Here is an 18,425-nt window from a genome sequence, read left to right as displayed (position 1 = left end):
TATGAAATATTTAGTTCTCACGGTGCTGTTCTTCCCACTCACCTCCTCTACTGAATCAGCTGCTGAGTATTTCAACTCTGCTCTATCCGTCACCTTTGACTTTCACTCTTTTCTACATCTTCCAGGACCATCCCATCAAATCCTATCCTTGGGTCACCAACAATATTCATGTCCTCCATGTTTGTGCCCATGATACTCAGTAGCCCTACAGGGATCAAGTCCCATGAGAACACTGGCTTCCTCCACTACAAATTTATTCTCTCCTCCAACATTTCTACCATATTCCTAATCAAGCAGCTTTGTTTTTCCCACTTCAGTGACCCATGTGACCACAATCTCAGCCATTTATTCACCATTTCTGACTCCTTGCTACTACTTCCACCACCCTCACCTTCTTCATGAAACCTCCGCTCCCCACTCTGTCACTGCCGACATCACAACCATCTTCTCCAGTGCCTAGACCCAAAATCTGGATGCTATGTTAAACTCTTCCTTCTCCAGACCTGGTAAATTTCTTAAGTTAGCCAGGTAGACCCCAGTTTTGGGAACCCCTCTGCAGGGCTCCTGAGCAGCTGCTAGACATTCATTTAAGGTTGTCTCTCTCAATAGCTACAGGAATCCTCCAGGACTAACTACAAAGATTTCATCATAGGAGAACTAAACAGAGACTCTGCCTTGATTATAACCAATCACTGAAACACTAAGCACCCCGTATTCACATCATACACACTACAGTAATACTCTTGGTACAAAATATACCTTGTAAGGTATCATTTCAAAACAACTCACTAATCATTATTATTTTTGTATGAGGTATGCACAGGGTATGTACAAATGGTTATAATATATGCTGGTATTTTAACTAAAATGTATTTAAACCAGGCGTGCCAGGGGAAGTTGGTAAACAGGTTTGCCTTAGACAAATGAATGTGTATTTGATTTTCTGACCAGCCCTATCTCCAGCCAAAGACAATGAAGTCTAGTTTTACATATTGGGGTGGTGGGGACAAATTAATCTAACACCCATGGAAAGCAAGAGCACAGAGCTTCCTTCATTACTAGGCTCCATGTCACCTTCCTTACAGCTTGAATAAACTTTCCTTTGAGGGGTAACCCTCAGAAGAATCCATTTTAAAGGTTTACTGGTCAAGAAAGACAGGGGGTTTGAACCTCAAGCGATAGGCAATTGAATCAACTGATTGTATTCAATATTACTGTATTATAAAGGTGTATAGAGTGAGGTCTTTTCAGAAAGCTTATGACATGCACCTGTGATCACTATTATTGTGAAATGTAGTATTAACACTATATGAAGAAAATATGGATACTTAACAGCATTGTGCTTCCAGTCTGTGACCAAAACAAGGGTAAAACAGGCTTTCCCCTAAACAGGAGGGCAGGCAGCTATCTGCCTGTCTATAAAGAAATTAAGCAAAGTGTGATCAGTAACAATGGAAGCTCTATTTACAAAGAAATTGGCTGGGAAATGGCAAGCCCCCAGGAAGGGAAAAACAGCAAGAGATACTCTTGCCTCTTTAAACAAAGTCATTGATGGTGGGAAAATATAAGCAAAGACAGAAGCTATCTTTGGCATTCATCACTACACAGACAAAAGTAAACAGAACTCTTGCAAACTGAGAAAGATGGGTGCTTCAACAAGCAGGGGGGTTTGAAGTCTCTGGAAACTGAGTATAGGTGAGACACCATATTGAACAAAGCCTGTACCTCACTAGATTAAGTTTTAGACTTTTTGATGTTTTCACTTTTATTTGCTTGTAACTTTAACTTTATTCCTTTTACTTGACACTCCTTAACCTGTGTTCTATTGTCAATGAATTTGTTTTTGTTTTTTTTATTTTAAACCAACTCATGTAAATGTAAGGGTGAATTTATCCCAGTTAATAAGCTGCGATATTCTTTGTGTATCTTTAGAGGAACAAAAGAACCTTATTATTTTCCTGAACTCTCCAAGAGAGGGTTGGACATTGCAAAGCACATGGTTCTGGGAAAATTTGGGACCGGGAGTGTGTTGGGGTCCCCCTGCTCCTTGTAACCAAGGCTGGTGTGAGCCAGAGTGGGGCTGCAGACAGGATGCTGGGGTCAGAGCTGCTGAACCAGGGCTGTCTAGCACACAGACACTTGAGGATATGACCTGCATGCTTATGGGCTGATTGTGAGCATCCCCAGGACCTTCAGTATCAAGGCACTGTAAGGTACCCATTATTGCAGAGCAATTTGGCAAAAGGTTGTAAGTCATCTTCTCTCTCCAACATCCATATTGTTCCCGCTCCTGACCATTTGAAGAGGAACCACTAAAATCAGCTGTCACTTGTGGTTTGGACCATTAGATTTTCCCTATGCCCATTTTAATCCTTCCACCAGCTCCTCCTCTTCTCCTGCACAAGTGTAATCTTCTTGTCCTCAATTTTAATGCTTCCACAGCTATGCCACTCTCTTATTCACTATTTTGCCTTATTGCATATCCTCATCCCCTACTCCCTCAACTCTACCAGTGATACCAGAATTGACTATGTCCAGTACTCCCTACTAGGACATGTGTGTTTTCTTTTGCACTCCCTACATGAAACAAACATCTTCCCTGAACTAGTCTGCAAGGCCACTATCCTATACTCATTCAAATTCTTCCTCAAGACCCTCTTCTAACTTACCATTTACAGGTAATTCCCAGTTGGGAATAGCTGAAACATACATCCACAAATGGATTTAACTGGTTTGGAACCACAAACTAACTCTCACTGACAACAGAAACCCATGTTCTCATTACTTTTACCCTCATCCTCATTCTCCTTCCCGTTGATTTTAGTAACATTCATTTGTTGTGCTTGGTCTCTAGATTTTAATGTAAACACTTCATGGCAGAAACCATAGCATGTAATTTTTTTTTATAATACTTAGCATGACAGAACCTTGATCATGATTGAGGCCCTTTGGAGATCATGATTGAGGCCCTGTTGTATTAAATCAACAAGCCAATGATAAAACAGGTTATTTTGATTCTTTTGGTGACTATTTAGTATGCTGCTCTTGAATTTTAATGTATGGCATTTGTGTTCAAGACAACCAGCACCAAATGGCTACTCTTATATACCAATGAATATGGGAAGAAAAACGTCAGTCAAGAAATTACTTATTTAGAAAAGTATAGTAAAGTTGAAGCAATTCTGTTTTATGGTTAAGCTGTTTACTATTAATGCATGCAGGTGATCCTTGACATCTTCATCAATAATAATGCAGCCCAATGAGGCAGAATCATTGAAGACAAGTGACACTCACTCACAGGAGCAAGAACACAATTTTCCATTAAACAAAAAAACATCATTAGAAAACTTAACCTGCTAATAGTTTAAACAGACTTTTATGTGACAATTCATTTTACACTGTAATAAAAAAGTAATCAGCATTAGCAACCTTTCCATACTATGGAACGTGTGGGCTACCATGAATTAAATAGCATACTGAAGATTAATTGTATGGGTCGATTTCATTATTTTGGTAATTTTTAAATTGTTCTAGGAAAATGTTTATATATACACAGATATATCTACCTATGGTAGGCAAATTTGCTTTCTTTCTCATTTATATAATCTGAGAAGGAAAAAAATGGGTGAATGAAGTAGCATATGCATGAATAGTTATTGGAATGAAGTAAAATGTTGCCTAATTGTATTGAATAAGACCTCCTAGCTGTGATTGCTTAATCCTGGTTTGTTTTTTATAAGTATTTTTATTTGTGCATTTACTTAATTTCTGAATGAATGACCTTGGGCCTAATGTGAGTAAAGATGATTCTCTTGAGTAACAATTGCTACACAGGAGCACCTCATAACAGCACAGCCTACAATTGTTTACATTTGAGTCAGCCTCTATCATGACAACTCTGAAAGAGGAAATATTCTTTGCAACAAAGCCTAAAAATATTTTCCATATTTCTCTCCTTGTAATTGGTAATTTACAACTTACTAACTTATTTTTCCCATGTATTCCATAGTGTGGAATATGACTTCAGACAACAAGAAGGCAGATTTCATCAGGTTTTGAAAACACTGGATCAAGTGGAGCAAACTCCTGCCACGGCTCCAGCCCCCAAATTACTATCTGACTATCCAATTCCCGAGAAACAGGAATTAAGAAGAAAAACAAAAAAGGTGAAAAAGAAATGCTTCTGGTGGATGTGAATGTCTTTTAGCTGACATACAGAATTGAAGGACTACATTTCAGAAGATATTAAAACATATATGCAGAGGCTTTAATATGTACAACTGTGAAACCACAAATAGGAAACTAAAAAATGTCTAATAAGGTATTTGAAAACTCCAAAGCTTAAAATGGAATTTGCTTATTTAACAAACTCAGTGAATAAAGACATGAGTATTTTGAAACGGGATGCAATCTATCTCTTTGATTCAAAAAGACATCTTCATATGCTTCGTGAAGGCAAAATTTTTACTTTCAAATAATGCTGAAGTTGTGATTTAAATTGATAAAAACAAGGGCAATCAAAGTAAAGGAAGCTGCTCCCATATGCTTCCCACATCATGCTTAAATTCAAACAAAACAGCCTAAAAGTCATTCCCTGATCTTGTCCCCAGTGGTGCAACCAAAAACTGTGGGGTGGGACACAGATTTTAAGAAAACTTCCTCTCCAAGGGAGACAATCCATTAAAATTATGTATACAATGGATTGTATATATATATATATATATATATATATATATAGCACAAGTGATTAATTTGTTACACTAGTGTAAGAGTTAAAAATCTATAGCATCCAAGACTGGACACGATTCCTTTTTTTTTTGGTTGGTGTTATTCAGAAACAAACAATTATTTTACTGTGGTTGCGGGAGGAGGGGAATCATATTTATTAACATCCTTTCCTAAAAAGCAATAGATTTATAAAACATCTCTATCTCTGTTTGTACCATTGTGCATCTAAGATCCTTCACACTACATCAAAATGCTCCAACACACGCCTCTTTGATCCAACAGAACATACACACAGCATCACTGGGTGTCAAACCAGTTGTACACTTTGATGTTCTGATGTTAATACAGATTAGTGTTAAGAGAAATGTTAAGAGAAGTTAATGTAGAGCAGATTTCAATTTAGCTATTTTTCAAAATTTAGAAAAATAGCCGTGACAACTAGTCAAAACTAGATATAAAATTAAACTTTTTTTTGCAAGAAAAATAGCATTTCACACTGTTTTTCATGCAAAAATGTTTAGAAAAAGGAGGAAAGGTTCAGGAGAGTAAATTTAATAGCCAATCATTAAAGCCTTGACAGTACTATAGGTGGCAGAGCATAGGGCAGTCCCACTCTGAAAAGAGACTTTAATATACTAACATGGCACGTTTTTACTCATCTGATTTATTCCTGGGGGGGATATATAGTCTTATTACTTTAGTGACAAAAGTGCTCATGTTTCTTTTACTGATTTTATATTAGTGTGTAATGCCAAGAAAGAGGACAAGTTAGCTTTTGTTCATTGTTGTACATCAGCAAAACCATTTAATAAGTTCCAGGTATTAAGGACAATCAATTATACCTGCACAAAACCACTGAAGGTAATAAGATTGCATAGGAGTCATTAAGGACAGAACCATAGCACAATAGGGCTTGCTTAGGTGTAAGTGGTCTTTGTTTAGAGGTGATGAGGCATGAAAAGTAAAGCAATTAGCATGACTCAGCTGAGTAAGAGTTTTCAGGACTGGGAATTAGAAAGAATTAAACACATTAGATATGAAAGTTACTGAGGGACAATGAATCCACAATGCCATTCACTGGAACCTTTTTCAAAGGAAAACCTCCCTTTAAACTCTAGTAGCAAAACTGTGACCTAGTTGAAACCCATAAGCCCACCTCAATAAGGATTTGTAGAGGTAAGTAGGGTCAGAATTTAGCCCTTGTTAGAGCACACCACTATCACACCCATTTAAATACACATTTTATATGCTGGCATGCCTGTAGTATTATTCCATACTGACTGCATATCAGTGTGTCTATATAACAGACACAGAAGAGTCTATTTATGTACAATAGCATTCCTTCTAGCCAAGTAGTTTTGAACGCTGAGTGTCTCAGTAAAGAGGCATCCATGAGCTGTATCAAAAGCTATAACAACTCTCCAGGCTAAAAATTGCTCTCCCACTCTCCAGTTTTCATGGCTCTTAGCACCTTTGGTGGAAGGCTATTAGACTTAGCTATCACCGGTCCTATATTCCACTCCCAGAGTTTATTTTTTCTTTACAGTATAAAATGAAGAAGCAACCCCTATACTAAAGAATTAACTCTTCACTTGCCAGCCCTTCGGGATGTGTTTCAATCTTTGTTATTTTTTTTCTTTAAAATGTACATTTTAAAAAAACAATAAAACACACAGTACCATGGTGAATTAGCTGCTTCTTATCTTGGCCAGTAGGCTCTTTGTACCAGCAGCAGTTCCTATTGCAGCCTGCTGCTGAGGGAGAGAACGAACCAATTTCCTTCCCAGTTTCATTCAAGTACAGTCCACGTGTTCTGTTGAGTCCAAACTCGCCCATTCAAGAGGTATGGTGTGATCATCACAGAATTTAACATAAAAGTGACAAAGATCAGGTCACACCTTCTCCTCAGGCTTGGTTGCTCCTAGGGTTCCCCACCTAATGATCTTTCATCCCATAGATACTCTCTTTCTAAACAATCACTCCCATCTCCATTATATGAGGATGGTGTAAAGCACCAACTGTCTCAGTGAGTGAACAGCAGCCACTTAACCATTTCCTAGCTGTATCAAAACCTGTTTACAGGGTGTGCTAGCACTGCCAGCCTGTGGAGAGGTTCTCTGTCATCATCATTCTAGACTTGAATAGTGTCTTCTGCACTCAATCTGTGGGTACAGGAGAAGTTATATTAAGTTAGTCCATTTAATTCCACACCTGTCTCAAGCACAGCTTGACTATCATTCACAGTAAAAGAAGGAAGAAATCATGTAATTGTACACATCACATAGAAAAAATTAGAGCTGCAGAACTAAGCTTCTCTTGCACTAAAGAATTTAGCGGGCATCGTACTTGTGCAATGAAATTGCACAATACTGCATGTGTACATCTACTGTACGCAAACTTCTACATAGTCTACACTTCATAGAATTTCTTTGTAAAATTAAATATTTAGCTCCTACATTGCAATAGTTTTACATAGCATTACACTCAAAAGGGTGATTTCTATTAGAGAACACACTGGAAAAGTGTCAGACATATAGATATATCAGCTATGTCTGATGTTACAGAAAACAGCTAAAGAGATATAAAGTCACTCAAATTGCTCCTTTGCTATTTTCTGTTTTGTTTAGCCTGAACATAGAAATTGACAACATAAATAAAACATATTACCAGGTTACAAATAGGTACTTTAGATCCTTCAGTGGGCATGTGTGACACAACTACGACAAAATGTGATGTGTGACTTTCCATTACAATGCATCAAATAAGAAAATGGAGAACAGATAACTCCAGAGACATACTGCTCAGTTGTGTAACATCAGGATTAGACTACAAATATATAGCTTTGTAGATAACAAAACTATTAATGTTGGGCAGAAAAGATTCTACACCATAACAGTCTACTATGTAGTGTTCCAAAGTAGCTCCCATAAGAGGAGTAAAATGCACACACACACAGAATGATCCCATTTGATAACATTGGTATTCAAAAAGAAAGTAGGCTATTATGAAAAAATTGACATATTTATGTGAGAAATACACCAAGCTTTTTGTAAAATACTGTACAGCATATGACATTATATATACCAAAATTACTGCACTTGAAGTTACTCTGTTTTACAGAGAAAGTCAATCTATTTTTTTTTTAAAACAAAACAAAATATACGAATAGAATCCTGAATCTGGTATGACATAGGTTATGAAGTCCCACTCCCCCTCCACCCCCGGTAGTTCAGTAAAAATATAGTTGTCCTATGAACAGTCACAAGACTTGGTAGTTATGCTAGCTCAAATACAGAGCACCTTCCTAATGAAATGTAATAATTAAATGTAATGTTTTGTAAATTTCTAGACTGTTTTAATGGGATATTATCTTTTGCAATAAACTAACTTATTTTTTTTTGGTTTCAAGACTCAATTAATAAACATTTAGGGGGAGTACAGAGGAAATGAAAGATTGCTCTTGGAAAAGAGGAAAGATCGGGCATAGTATCCTTTATAGATTCATATTAATTAGATTATCTAGGTCACTGGTTCTCAACAAGGGGTACGCGTACTGCTGGGGGTACATAGAGGTTTCCAGGGGTACATCAAACCATGTAGATATTTGACTAGTTTTACAAAAGCTACATAAAAAGCACTAGCGGAGTAAGTGCAAACTAAAATTTCACATAGATCAGGGGTCTCAAACTCCTGGTTCATCTGCAGCCTGCGGGGCTCCAGCAGTTTTGGGGCTGGGTCTCTCCCTTGGCCCCACCTGCTGCCCCTGGGCGCTACCCCTCAGAGGCCCCAGCAGCGCAGCAGGACACTGCAGGGGTAGTGACTTGGGGGCAGAAGCGTGCAGAGACCCTCCGGCCCACCCCGCCTTGGAGCCCCAGGTAAACGCCGCACCCCTGACCCCCTCCTAGAGCCTGCATCCCCATCCCCTTCCCACACATTCCCTCCCACCTCCAAACTCTCTCCTAGAGCTTGCGCCCTGTCCCCACACCCCCCAAAATCCCTCCCGGAGTCTGCACCCGGTCCCCACACCCCCTTCTGCCCCCAATCTCCATCTCAGAGCCTGCACCCCCTCCCCACAATCGCCAGCCTCCAAATGCCCTTCCAAAGCCTGCACCCTTTTCCCACACACTACCTCACACCCCCAAACTCCCTCCCAGAGCCTGCACCCCAGACCTCCCCCATCCAAACTCCCTCCTAGAGCCTGAACCTCTCACCCCTTCTGCACCCAAACTCCCTCCCAGAGCCTGCACTCCAATCCCCTACCCCAGACCTCCTCCCTGCCCAAACTCTGTCCCAGAGCCTTAGGCAAGTGGGGGATGGAGTTTTTTGGGAGGCAGGTTCTGGGCAGCATGAGTGACATTGACCTGCTGAGAAGATTTGAGGACTGGCACTGGGCCTAAGGTAAATTGAGTTTGAGACCCCTGACATAGACAATAACTTGTTTATACTGCTCTATATACTATATGCTGAAATGTAAGTACAATATTTATATTCCAATTGATTTATTTTATAATTATAATGTAAAAATGAGAAAGTCAGCATTTTTTCAGTAATAATGTGCTGTGATACTTTTGTAATTTTAGGTCTGATTTTGTAATCAAGCAGTTTTTTAGTGAGGTGAAACTTGGGGTACACAAGACAAATCAGACTCCTGACTCCTGACAAATCAGACTTCCAGTAGTTTGGAAAGGTTGAGAACCACTGCTCCAAGTAGAGAAGGAGAATTTCAACTCTCAGTGGTTTATTGTACTGGATTTTCACACTTCAAAATATATCACACTGTATTATCAACCATTTTAGCTTTGAACATTTTTGCTCTGGTTTTAACTTGTGAACAGTGATGTGTACTATGCCAATCACATTATGGTTCTAAAGAATGCACCTTTCTGATCTCCCAGTATGAAGCAAAGACGTGAAATAATGGGATGATAGAGACTGTATAACACCGCCCCTGTTGTCAGAGGACAGGCTTGAACCTGGGGCATTTGGAGCTTAGTGTATGAGCCTCTACTGTATGAGCTAAAAGCCACATGGCCCCTAGCTAAGGCTGTAGCAGAATCGTTGATCTCTAAGTGGTCTCAGTGCCACTAGAGGGGACAGAACACCATACCCAGGAGGTGTGTGGGTTATAACCGCACCAGAAGAACTAGGTGAAGTGCAAAAGGCCACCAAATCTTAGAAGGATGTATGGGTCAAGAATGTTCCAGATAAAAGATCTGGAAAGTTTTGCTCTCTCTCATGATCTTCTCTCATGTCCTCTCCTTAACTTTCCTCTCCACCCAAGGAAAAAGGGAGAACTCCTTAACAAATAACATGCCAATGCCTCACTTTGTTCATGATCCTTACTTCCAGACATGCTAATGGCTGAAACCCACATAGAAAGGGGACTGTCCAGGTAAGTTATTACCCATAAAAAATTGTCTTCTCAACAGATGCAACTTGGACATTTAGTGTCAGATTCTTACATAGGTTCTCTGTAATGTCACTTACCGAAGGCAGCTGAGCATCTTCATAAACAGCTGTTGGTTGTAGAAATTAATTTCTTCAGGTAACTCAGAGGTGATAGGCAATGTATAATAGATAACCTGTTTATTTGGATAACTATTTACTTACTTGTTTTTTTCTCCTCTGGAGTTTCAGTATTCAGTAAGATCAGGGAAGACCATAAGAGAAACATGCTCACTGACTAACTTCATGAGGTTTTCAGGGAGGTTACGACCAGAGAGATAAAAAATGAATGAGTTATGAAACTGAACTGTTTAAAATGACATTCCACTAACCTGAAATAAGTAATAAAAATCAAAACCTTGATTGCTGGACTGGCAACAGCTATTATGTGGATAGGGACATGTCTAATAAAGACTTGCTAATCACTTGGTGGCTGGTCAACAGCAAAGCTATAATGAATGTTTTCCCTGGTCTTAGGCACTTCAGATGAAGTGTTATTTGGAAAAGAAACAATAATGACCACTTCACATCAGAACTGGGGTTTTAAATCTGGATAGAGTGCAAACATACCTAGATGCTTAAATGATAGGCACATCCCAAGTTCCTGGATAGAAATGTAAGCAGAGTCAGGATGAGCTCTACCCTGACATCTGGTGGTGAATTGTGGTGAGTTGTGGAAAAGAACTTCAGGGGCTGGTCTTGTTTGCATAGGCACACCCATCCCACCTAGCATGAGACCACAGCCGCCCAAATGGTTACTTTGGCTGCTGTGGGATCCCTAGTTTCACTGTTATTGGGGTCGAAAGAATAAAGTGTTGTTACCCCGATTATGTGAATCAAGGCCAGTGGAACTATTTTATGACAGAGAGACTCACCATCAACTAAGTAGCACTCGCTAGACAAGGGTCATGGGTTCCAAAACCCAGTGAATTGAGAGAGGTTGGGGATAGGTATTTGCACCTGATGGTATGGACACCTTTTGAGGGCCTGAAACACCAACTGTGCCTCCTCTTCTCCCCACTGTTGAATAGCAGAGCTAATTTTGATTCCATTAAGAGTCTAGTTACAGGCTGCTGTGCTGAATTCACTTTGGGCCAATAGTGCACCAGCACTGGGACACCCCTACTACAAGCTGAAATCACTAAAAAGCTAAAATTACTAAGGGCTGTGCTCACTGAGTGCTGTGTTAACAAGTGGAGCCTGAAGATATTGTTAAGCGGCTGGCAGAGGTGATCAGTTTGCAGGATGGTTGGAGCGGCCCACAGAATGGCGAGTGGAGTGAAGTGGGGTGGAGCAGGGCAGTTTGTGGGACAGCTGGAATGGCTCATGGGATGGCTGGTGGAGTGGAATGGCTCGTGGTGAAGGCTGCAGCAGAACCACAGGAAGAGGCCTCGGACCACGTAAGGTGCCCCATAACACCTCGTGTGTCCCTTCCCCCCCATCTGGGTGGGTAAAACTCTGCAGATACATTTTTTAACTCGGGGGCTGCACTGACCAGGGACAGAGACTTTCGGGTTGTTGGACTTTTGGTGATTTTTGGGTTGCTGGACTCAAGAGACTTTTGGAGTGTTGTACTTTTGGGTTGCTCTTTTGGGTTGTTGGACTTAAGACCCTGAGGGGAAAAGGATACTGCCAAACTTACTTGGGAGTGGGTCTTTTGCTCATGGTTTGTTATGAATCCTGTTTGTGGTGTTTCCTCAACATAAAGAAACATTGGTTCCCTCCTTTATTAAAAGGATTTTGCTACACTCAGACTCCATGCTTGCAAGAGGGGAGGAAGTATTGCCTCTTAGAGGCGCCTGGGGGGCGGGGTATGTAATTGTTCCAGGTCACTGGGTGGGGGTTCAAGCCAGATTTGCATTGAGTTATTGAAACGGAACCCCTAGATACTGAACCCGGCCCTTGTTGCTGTCAACTTAGACAGGCAGAAGGGTTACATAAAACATGATAGAGGTAGTAATTCTTCTTCCAAACCAGGATTGGAACACCTGCAACTCCTCAGCTGATGTTGGATGCTCTGCCTTGATTAAATCATTTCCTCTGTTGCATGCAAACAGGACTACTTGGTACCCTCTCACTCTCTCATTGGGTCTGTGAAGAACATTAACTCAGAGTGAAATTTGCCATATAAAGCAATATTGAAGTCTGTCATTATTTGTTGTAATGCTAACGTATGTAGTGCTCTGAATTGTATATCAAAATAGTGGCTTTCAGCAGTTCACTACAGATGTAACACTGAATTATTGTAAAATGAGAAAGATCTGGGGACTGTGCTAGTGGTAGCATGACATAAAGATGCCATTTTGATTAAGATCACTGCCAGTGTTGTGTTTGGGGTAGAGCGGAAGTTTGTAGACCCTGCTATAAAATATACCCACTTTTACCTGATCTTGATTACTTAATGTGAATAAAAACCAAGTAGTTCTGCAGAACTACTACATGAAATATTTAAAATGTACATGGCGGTATTCAAGACTACCTTTTTTTTGTTCACTTAAACAAGGTCAATGTGTGGTCTTTCAATATTTCCTTCATTTGTACTTTCAGTGCACGACTAACTTTCCAAGCAGAAAGCAGTCTGCATTTTATGTAGAGACTTAGAGGATAGAAAGTAAATCACACACCATGTTTCCCTGTCACGAAAAGTTTCAAACCATTTTTCATGCATGTTTCAGTGTTTACGGGTGGCGTTACCAAGCAGCTGACAAGGATCAACACCACCATACCTTCACAATGAAGCTGTCTTGTGTATTTAAATAATAATTCTCTGCAGCAGCTGCAGAGTGCCAAACCAAATTTCCCTCAGCATCTTCTTCTCTTGAGTGGAGTGTTTGTCTCCATCTAAACCGACCTTTTCTCAACAATCGCTTGAGTGGACCTCACAGCATGCAATTAGCTAGTCTTACACTCAAGGCAATGTCTTCCCTTACTCTTTGAACGACAGTCAGGCAAGGAATAATAAGAGAAAAAAATCAGCCTAAAACTATCGTACTCTCCCCCAAAAAGGGCCACACCATCAGAACATTAACCCTTTCATCCCTGTCAAAAATGTTTGTGGGATGTTGTAATTCCATACCCCTGCAGAATTCTAGCCACCGTGAATTTTACAGGGTTATGCTTGGCTTTAACTGTTTTAATGTTTGCATTTATTTATCACATTGTGAATGAGTTATTTCTAACTATATATGGTACATTATGAAATAGAAAGGGTAATATTAAAATCCAAATATCACTTATATTCAAATAAACAGAAGCAGAGGAAAAATCATTTTCCTATATTTTTCAAGTACTCTGCAACTTTGCTCTCTCTCTTTTTCATGGTAAATTAATATACAGAATGGCCTTAGAATCCTACCGTTCAGCATAGAGCTTAACTGTTACATTTAAGGTTCAATGACTCAGAAAAACTGACAAAGTTGGGTTCCCTATTAATCCTCCCTTACCAAATTATTGTAGTTCCATATTAATTGTGTTTATGTCAAATTCTTTCAGTTTACAGAATAAGTCAGAAGATTATTTAACTGTTTGTTCTCCGAACCTAACCAGGAATATGAAAACCAAGCTGTGTTTTCTGCCCTTTGCATCTACACCAGTAACAAACGTTCTGAAAGTTAAATTTAGCTGACAATTTGGTGGATGACGGAATAAAATCCAGTTTACTCTTTCATATGACTATTAACTCTGCAGGAGTAAGAATCTGTCTGTCAGTAAACAGAGTTGACTCTCAGATGCACTGAGAGGCAGTAAATTGACTAAGGTACAATTTTTAGTTGCTTTCCACTTATTGTATAAATCATAGTTATTGTTTCAACTCTTTAGTCCTGGATCCACAGAGTAAGTTAAAAGCACTGCCTAATTCTCCATTAGAGTCAAAGGGAATTCTGTGTGGGGCCACCGAGAGGATTCAGGGGGCCTGGGGCAAAGCAATTTCGGGGGCCTCTTCCATAAAAAAAAAAGTTGCAATATTATATAGTACTATATTCCCATTGGGGCCCCTGCGAGGCCTGGAGCAAATTGCCCCACTTGTCCCCCTACTCTGGACAGCCCTGATTTTGTGCACCAGAGTTATGGGATCAAGGCAAAGGTTTGCAAAGTGTTTTTTGACTGTAAGTAAAGTATATTTTTCCCTTTTGTTCTCCACTTAGCAAATGTCTCTGGCTTTCTTTTTGTGAACTATTTGTGAACTATGTATACTATTAACATGTGTAATACAAGGTACTGTCTTATGTGTGATCAAGTAAGAAAAGTGTATTGCTTAATATTTCGTTCGGCATCAAGCAACCTTATTCACTATGACTTCTTCCAGTGGACCAGCATTAGAAACAAAAATATGCCCATATCTGGAAGAAGATCGCTGGTTAGCTATAGTAGCTGTTTCCATTTCTTACAGTGACTACATAAAAATGGTAGTAATTGTGCTGTGTTTTATTTCTCGGTATTCATTTGGGGAATATAATCTGCCAAATTCCAACAATTGTATGTCAAATGCTGGAAATAAAATTACTGATGATATTTCCATTTTTATAATGTTTTCAACATGTTTTGCAAACAAGTGCTAGTGACATAAGTATTATTCCCATTTTCAATATGGGAAAAATAAAACAGGCTGGTTAGGAGAAATGTCCAGGACAACATAGTGGGTCAGGGTCAGAGTCAGGATTAAAATACAGGAGTGAATAGCCCCAGCCCCAGCCCCAGACCATGCACAGACTACACCTGAGTAAGTTAGAGAGTAACTAAACCATATCCACACATCCCATGAAGTGTGTTTGAGCTCTGAAATGTTATATATTGTAATTCATACCCAAAATTTCCTTTAAAAATGAAATATTTTAGTTTAGTAAATGCTTCTGTCTGATGGTAGTGATTTTTATCATGTGATCATAATTGTTCAAAAGCAGGAAGAGCACTGATGACATTAAGGAAATGGAGTGCTTCTAACCAAGGAAATATTTCAGAGCAGAGATTATATAAGAAGCAATCATGCTGTACTGCTTCAGAATTGGAGTTGGTTAAAACGTTTCCAATTTCAGAATCTGAAGCATTTAAAAACTCTTGCCAAGCAAAAGTGGCTAAAAGGTGACTGAAATTCATCTTGTTCTGTATACTCTTGGGATTCTGCATTAACATCCCTGATTTTAGTGTAAGTGTTTCCCATGTAAATCTGACATTCACAGTGTTCTATGAACTTTGCTAACTACTTTATTGTTTCATGTTAAGATTATGGAGGTTAAAAGGTTCTGTTTCAATACATTTTCAGTTCTAGTCTGATGTATAAATGTATTGGTGTGTTTAGTTATCAAAAACACTAAAATATAAGAGCCAGAGAACACCATGACTACTTGAGTTGAAATTGAGCTGCTCTATAGACAAGGCTTTTCACTTCTGGTTTTTATTTTGTATAAAATTATCCAGGAATTTATCAGTGTTTATTACAAAAATGATAAAATGTGTGAAAATCAGTGCAAAAAAAATTAACGTCACAATTTTCTGAGTAAATATTGCTGTAAATGCTGTGATGGGAGGACACAGAGAGAGAAAGGTCAGAATATTGAAAGTAGAAGCAGTTTAATGCTGTGGTTTATTTCATGAACTGTAGTTCACCATGCACATGTGTGGGGCATCTTCCACTACATTGCCTTACTTCAAATATCCTTGCATTTTCCACGTAGACTAATTTATTATTAATAAACATCTACCTAATGTAATATGTTGGGTTTTCTTAACATAATCAGTATTTTCATGTACCTGAGTGGTCCAAAATTGAGGTGAAAGTCAATGAAATAAACCCATACTTTTTCAAAACCCAGGAATAAAAATCAGTAAAAACTGAAAATAAAGGGTCTTATCTACAGGGAATGGTGCAATTATTAAAATGTTAAGTGTACAGGACAAAATCAGCAATCCAAGAATGTAATTTCAGGCTGTCATCTCTTTACCTTGTACGCCAAAAGCACTACATGTTGTAGGACAAGTGAAGTTGTAGCTGTGTTGGTCCCAGAATATTAGCAAGACATGGTGGATGAAGTAATATCTTTTATTGGATGGAACAACTTCTTTTGGTGAGAGAGAAAAGCTTTCAAACTGACACAGAGCTCTTCTTCAGGTCAGGCAAAAGAGTTCTGTGTAGCTCGAAAGCTTTTCTCTCTCACCAACAGAAGTTGGTCCAAAAGAAATATTACCTCACCCACTTTGTAGGACAAGCGAGTGATTTAGCAAAACAAATATTTTCTAACTCACAAGAAATCCCCAAACAAAAAAACCTGCTTTAGCATTAGTTAAGGTTGTTCTTATCAAACCAAACAATAAAAAAGAAATACAAAGTTAAGGATTAAAATGTTATAAAGTCAAGCACTCAAGATAGGAAATGTCAGAATGAGAAATGCTCATGCAAACTTGATTCAGCCCCTCATGCATATGCATTATGATGTAGCCTTTAATTAGATGCAAAGTGACCACCTGTGAAAAGTTTAGTATAAGAGACTAGCTCAGCATCAGATAGGAACTTAGTGGCAGAAGCAGGATAGAATCCAAGTTTCTAGGGTGGAGTTCAATTGTCCTAACCATGATACCATCCTTTTCTTTCCCACAATCCTCTGCTTCATGTCACTACAGACATTCTAACTTCTGTAACCAACGAGGCAGGAATCCCAAAAACAACTTCACTACACAATCCTGATTCACCCCCAGATCAGGTCCATCCTGTGCACTGAATGAATGAATGAATGAAACATAATATGGGATCATGCAATATGGGATTGTATACTGTGAGATTACATTTTTCTAAACTTAATTTTCATTTATAACTCTCCAAGCATTTTACAAAGGCAGACAGACTGTATTATCATCCATGTGCAAACATTAGCACAGACAGACTAACAGCCACAGCAAGTAAGTGAGGCAGGCAGGAAAGACTCAACAGATTAAAATAAAAACTACACCTGAAAATCTATTTGCTGCAACAATAGATAAAAATAGTGGTGGTAGTCTAATGCAGTAGTTCTTGTAGGGTTACGCGTACCTCTGGGGTTATGTCAACTCATCTAGATATTTGCCTATTTTTACATCAGGCTTCCTAAAAAGCACCAGTGAAGTCAGTACAAATCAAAATTTCACACAAATTACTTGTTTATGCTGCTCTATATACTATCTTATATGGCCATGTGTATATGCACTGTATTAGGCATGCATTTACTTATGCATGCAAGCATATAAATGACATTGAAGTTGTCATGGTGTGTATGTGGTTGCGATGTAACAATGGATAAATTTTTAAAACGAGGAGCTGGAAGCAGCGGTAGCGGCAACATGCAAAATTGTAAGTAATTGAAAATGACTGAAAATAAATCCATAGTGAGTTCTGCAAGGAATATATTGCTTTTGGAATCACATCTACAAATAGCAATCCATCTCAAGCTTTGTGTGTCCATTGTGGAGGAACTCTATCAAATAACAGTATGAAGCTAGTACATTTGCAACAACATTTGAAGACAAAGTACCTTGTGCATGCGGGCAGTAGAATTTTTTCAAAGAAAGATTTGAGTTCCAGACTTATCATCTTAAAATGAAAAAAAGCTTTTGTAAGCACTATACCATCTGCTACATGTTTTAAAGTGAGGTGAAATGTAGGGTATGCAAGACGAATCAGACTCCTGAAAGGTTGAGAACCACTGATCTAATGTCAAAAACACATAGAAACTGATCAATCTCACTCTTTATTTAAACTATAGAGCAGCTTAGTTTTCTATCTCCCACCTCCAATAAAAACTTTTAAAAAAAACATTGATGTGTTACAACAACAACGAGGGCTGGCTCCAGTGTTTTTGCCACCCCAAACAGCGGAAAAAAAAAAAGCTTTACCACCACCACTTTTTTGGAGACAATTTGTGCGCAGGTCCTTCACTCTGAGAGGGACTGAGGGACCCGCCACCGAATTGCAGCTGAAGACCTGGACATGCCGCCCCAAGCAGCTGCTTGCTGCATTGGTGCCTAGAACTGGCCCTGATCACAATGAGAAGTCCAGAGCATTTTTTTCACATGTTGTAGTTGTTTATTTTCAAGTTTGTTCCTAGCACAATAATATTTACATACTTCATGGGTTTATTTTTGTCTATTCATTGTGTCTCCATTGTGTCCATGGCTACCAGCCTACTGCTTTTGTTTGCTGGTACCATAACAGTGTCAGTCTGATGAGTCAAACTGAGTTAATGCCAGCTTTTCACTGAGAATTAGATTTCACGGAGTGCCCAAGG

General features: G+C 39.1%; 2 protein-coding genes across 3 annotated transcripts in view; one reads left to right on the top strand and one right to left on the bottom strand.

Moving 5' to 3' along the window:
- INSYN2B (inhibitory synaptic factor family member 2B) overlaps positions 1 to 8,211 on the top strand; it is a 121,928-nt gene extending 113,717 nt beyond the window's left edge. The window contains exons 4-5 of one of the 2 annotated variants that reach the window (XM_050962707.1): positions 4,010 to 4,166; positions 8,138 to 8,211. In XM_050962707.1, coding sequence (XP_050818664.1) covers positions 4,010 to 4,166; positions 8,138 to 8,158 — 178 coding nt within the window. In that variant the 3' untranslated portion in view covers positions 8,159 to 8,211. Of the gene's footprint in view, positions 1 to 4,009; positions 4,675 to 8,137 lie in introns of those variants that run through there. The other variant, XM_050962706.1, reaches the window with a different exon arrangement.
- The window catches only part of DOCK2 (dedicator of cytokinesis 2), a 513,293-nt gene that overhangs the window by 269,949 nt on the left and 224,919 nt on the right, over positions 1 to 18,425 (bottom strand). The gene's annotated exons all lie outside the window — the stretch shown is intronic.

Source organism: Gopherus flavomarginatus, chromosome 7 (assembly GCF_025201925.1).
Source record: "Gopherus flavomarginatus isolate rGopFla2 chromosome 7, rGopFla2.mat.asm, whole genome shotgun sequence".
NCBI classification, from domain to species: Eukaryota; Metazoa; Chordata; order Testudines; family Testudinidae; genus Gopherus; species Gopherus flavomarginatus.
The sequence above is the reverse complement of the archived record's forward strand: the minus strand, read 5'-3'. Positions and strand labels throughout refer to the sequence as shown.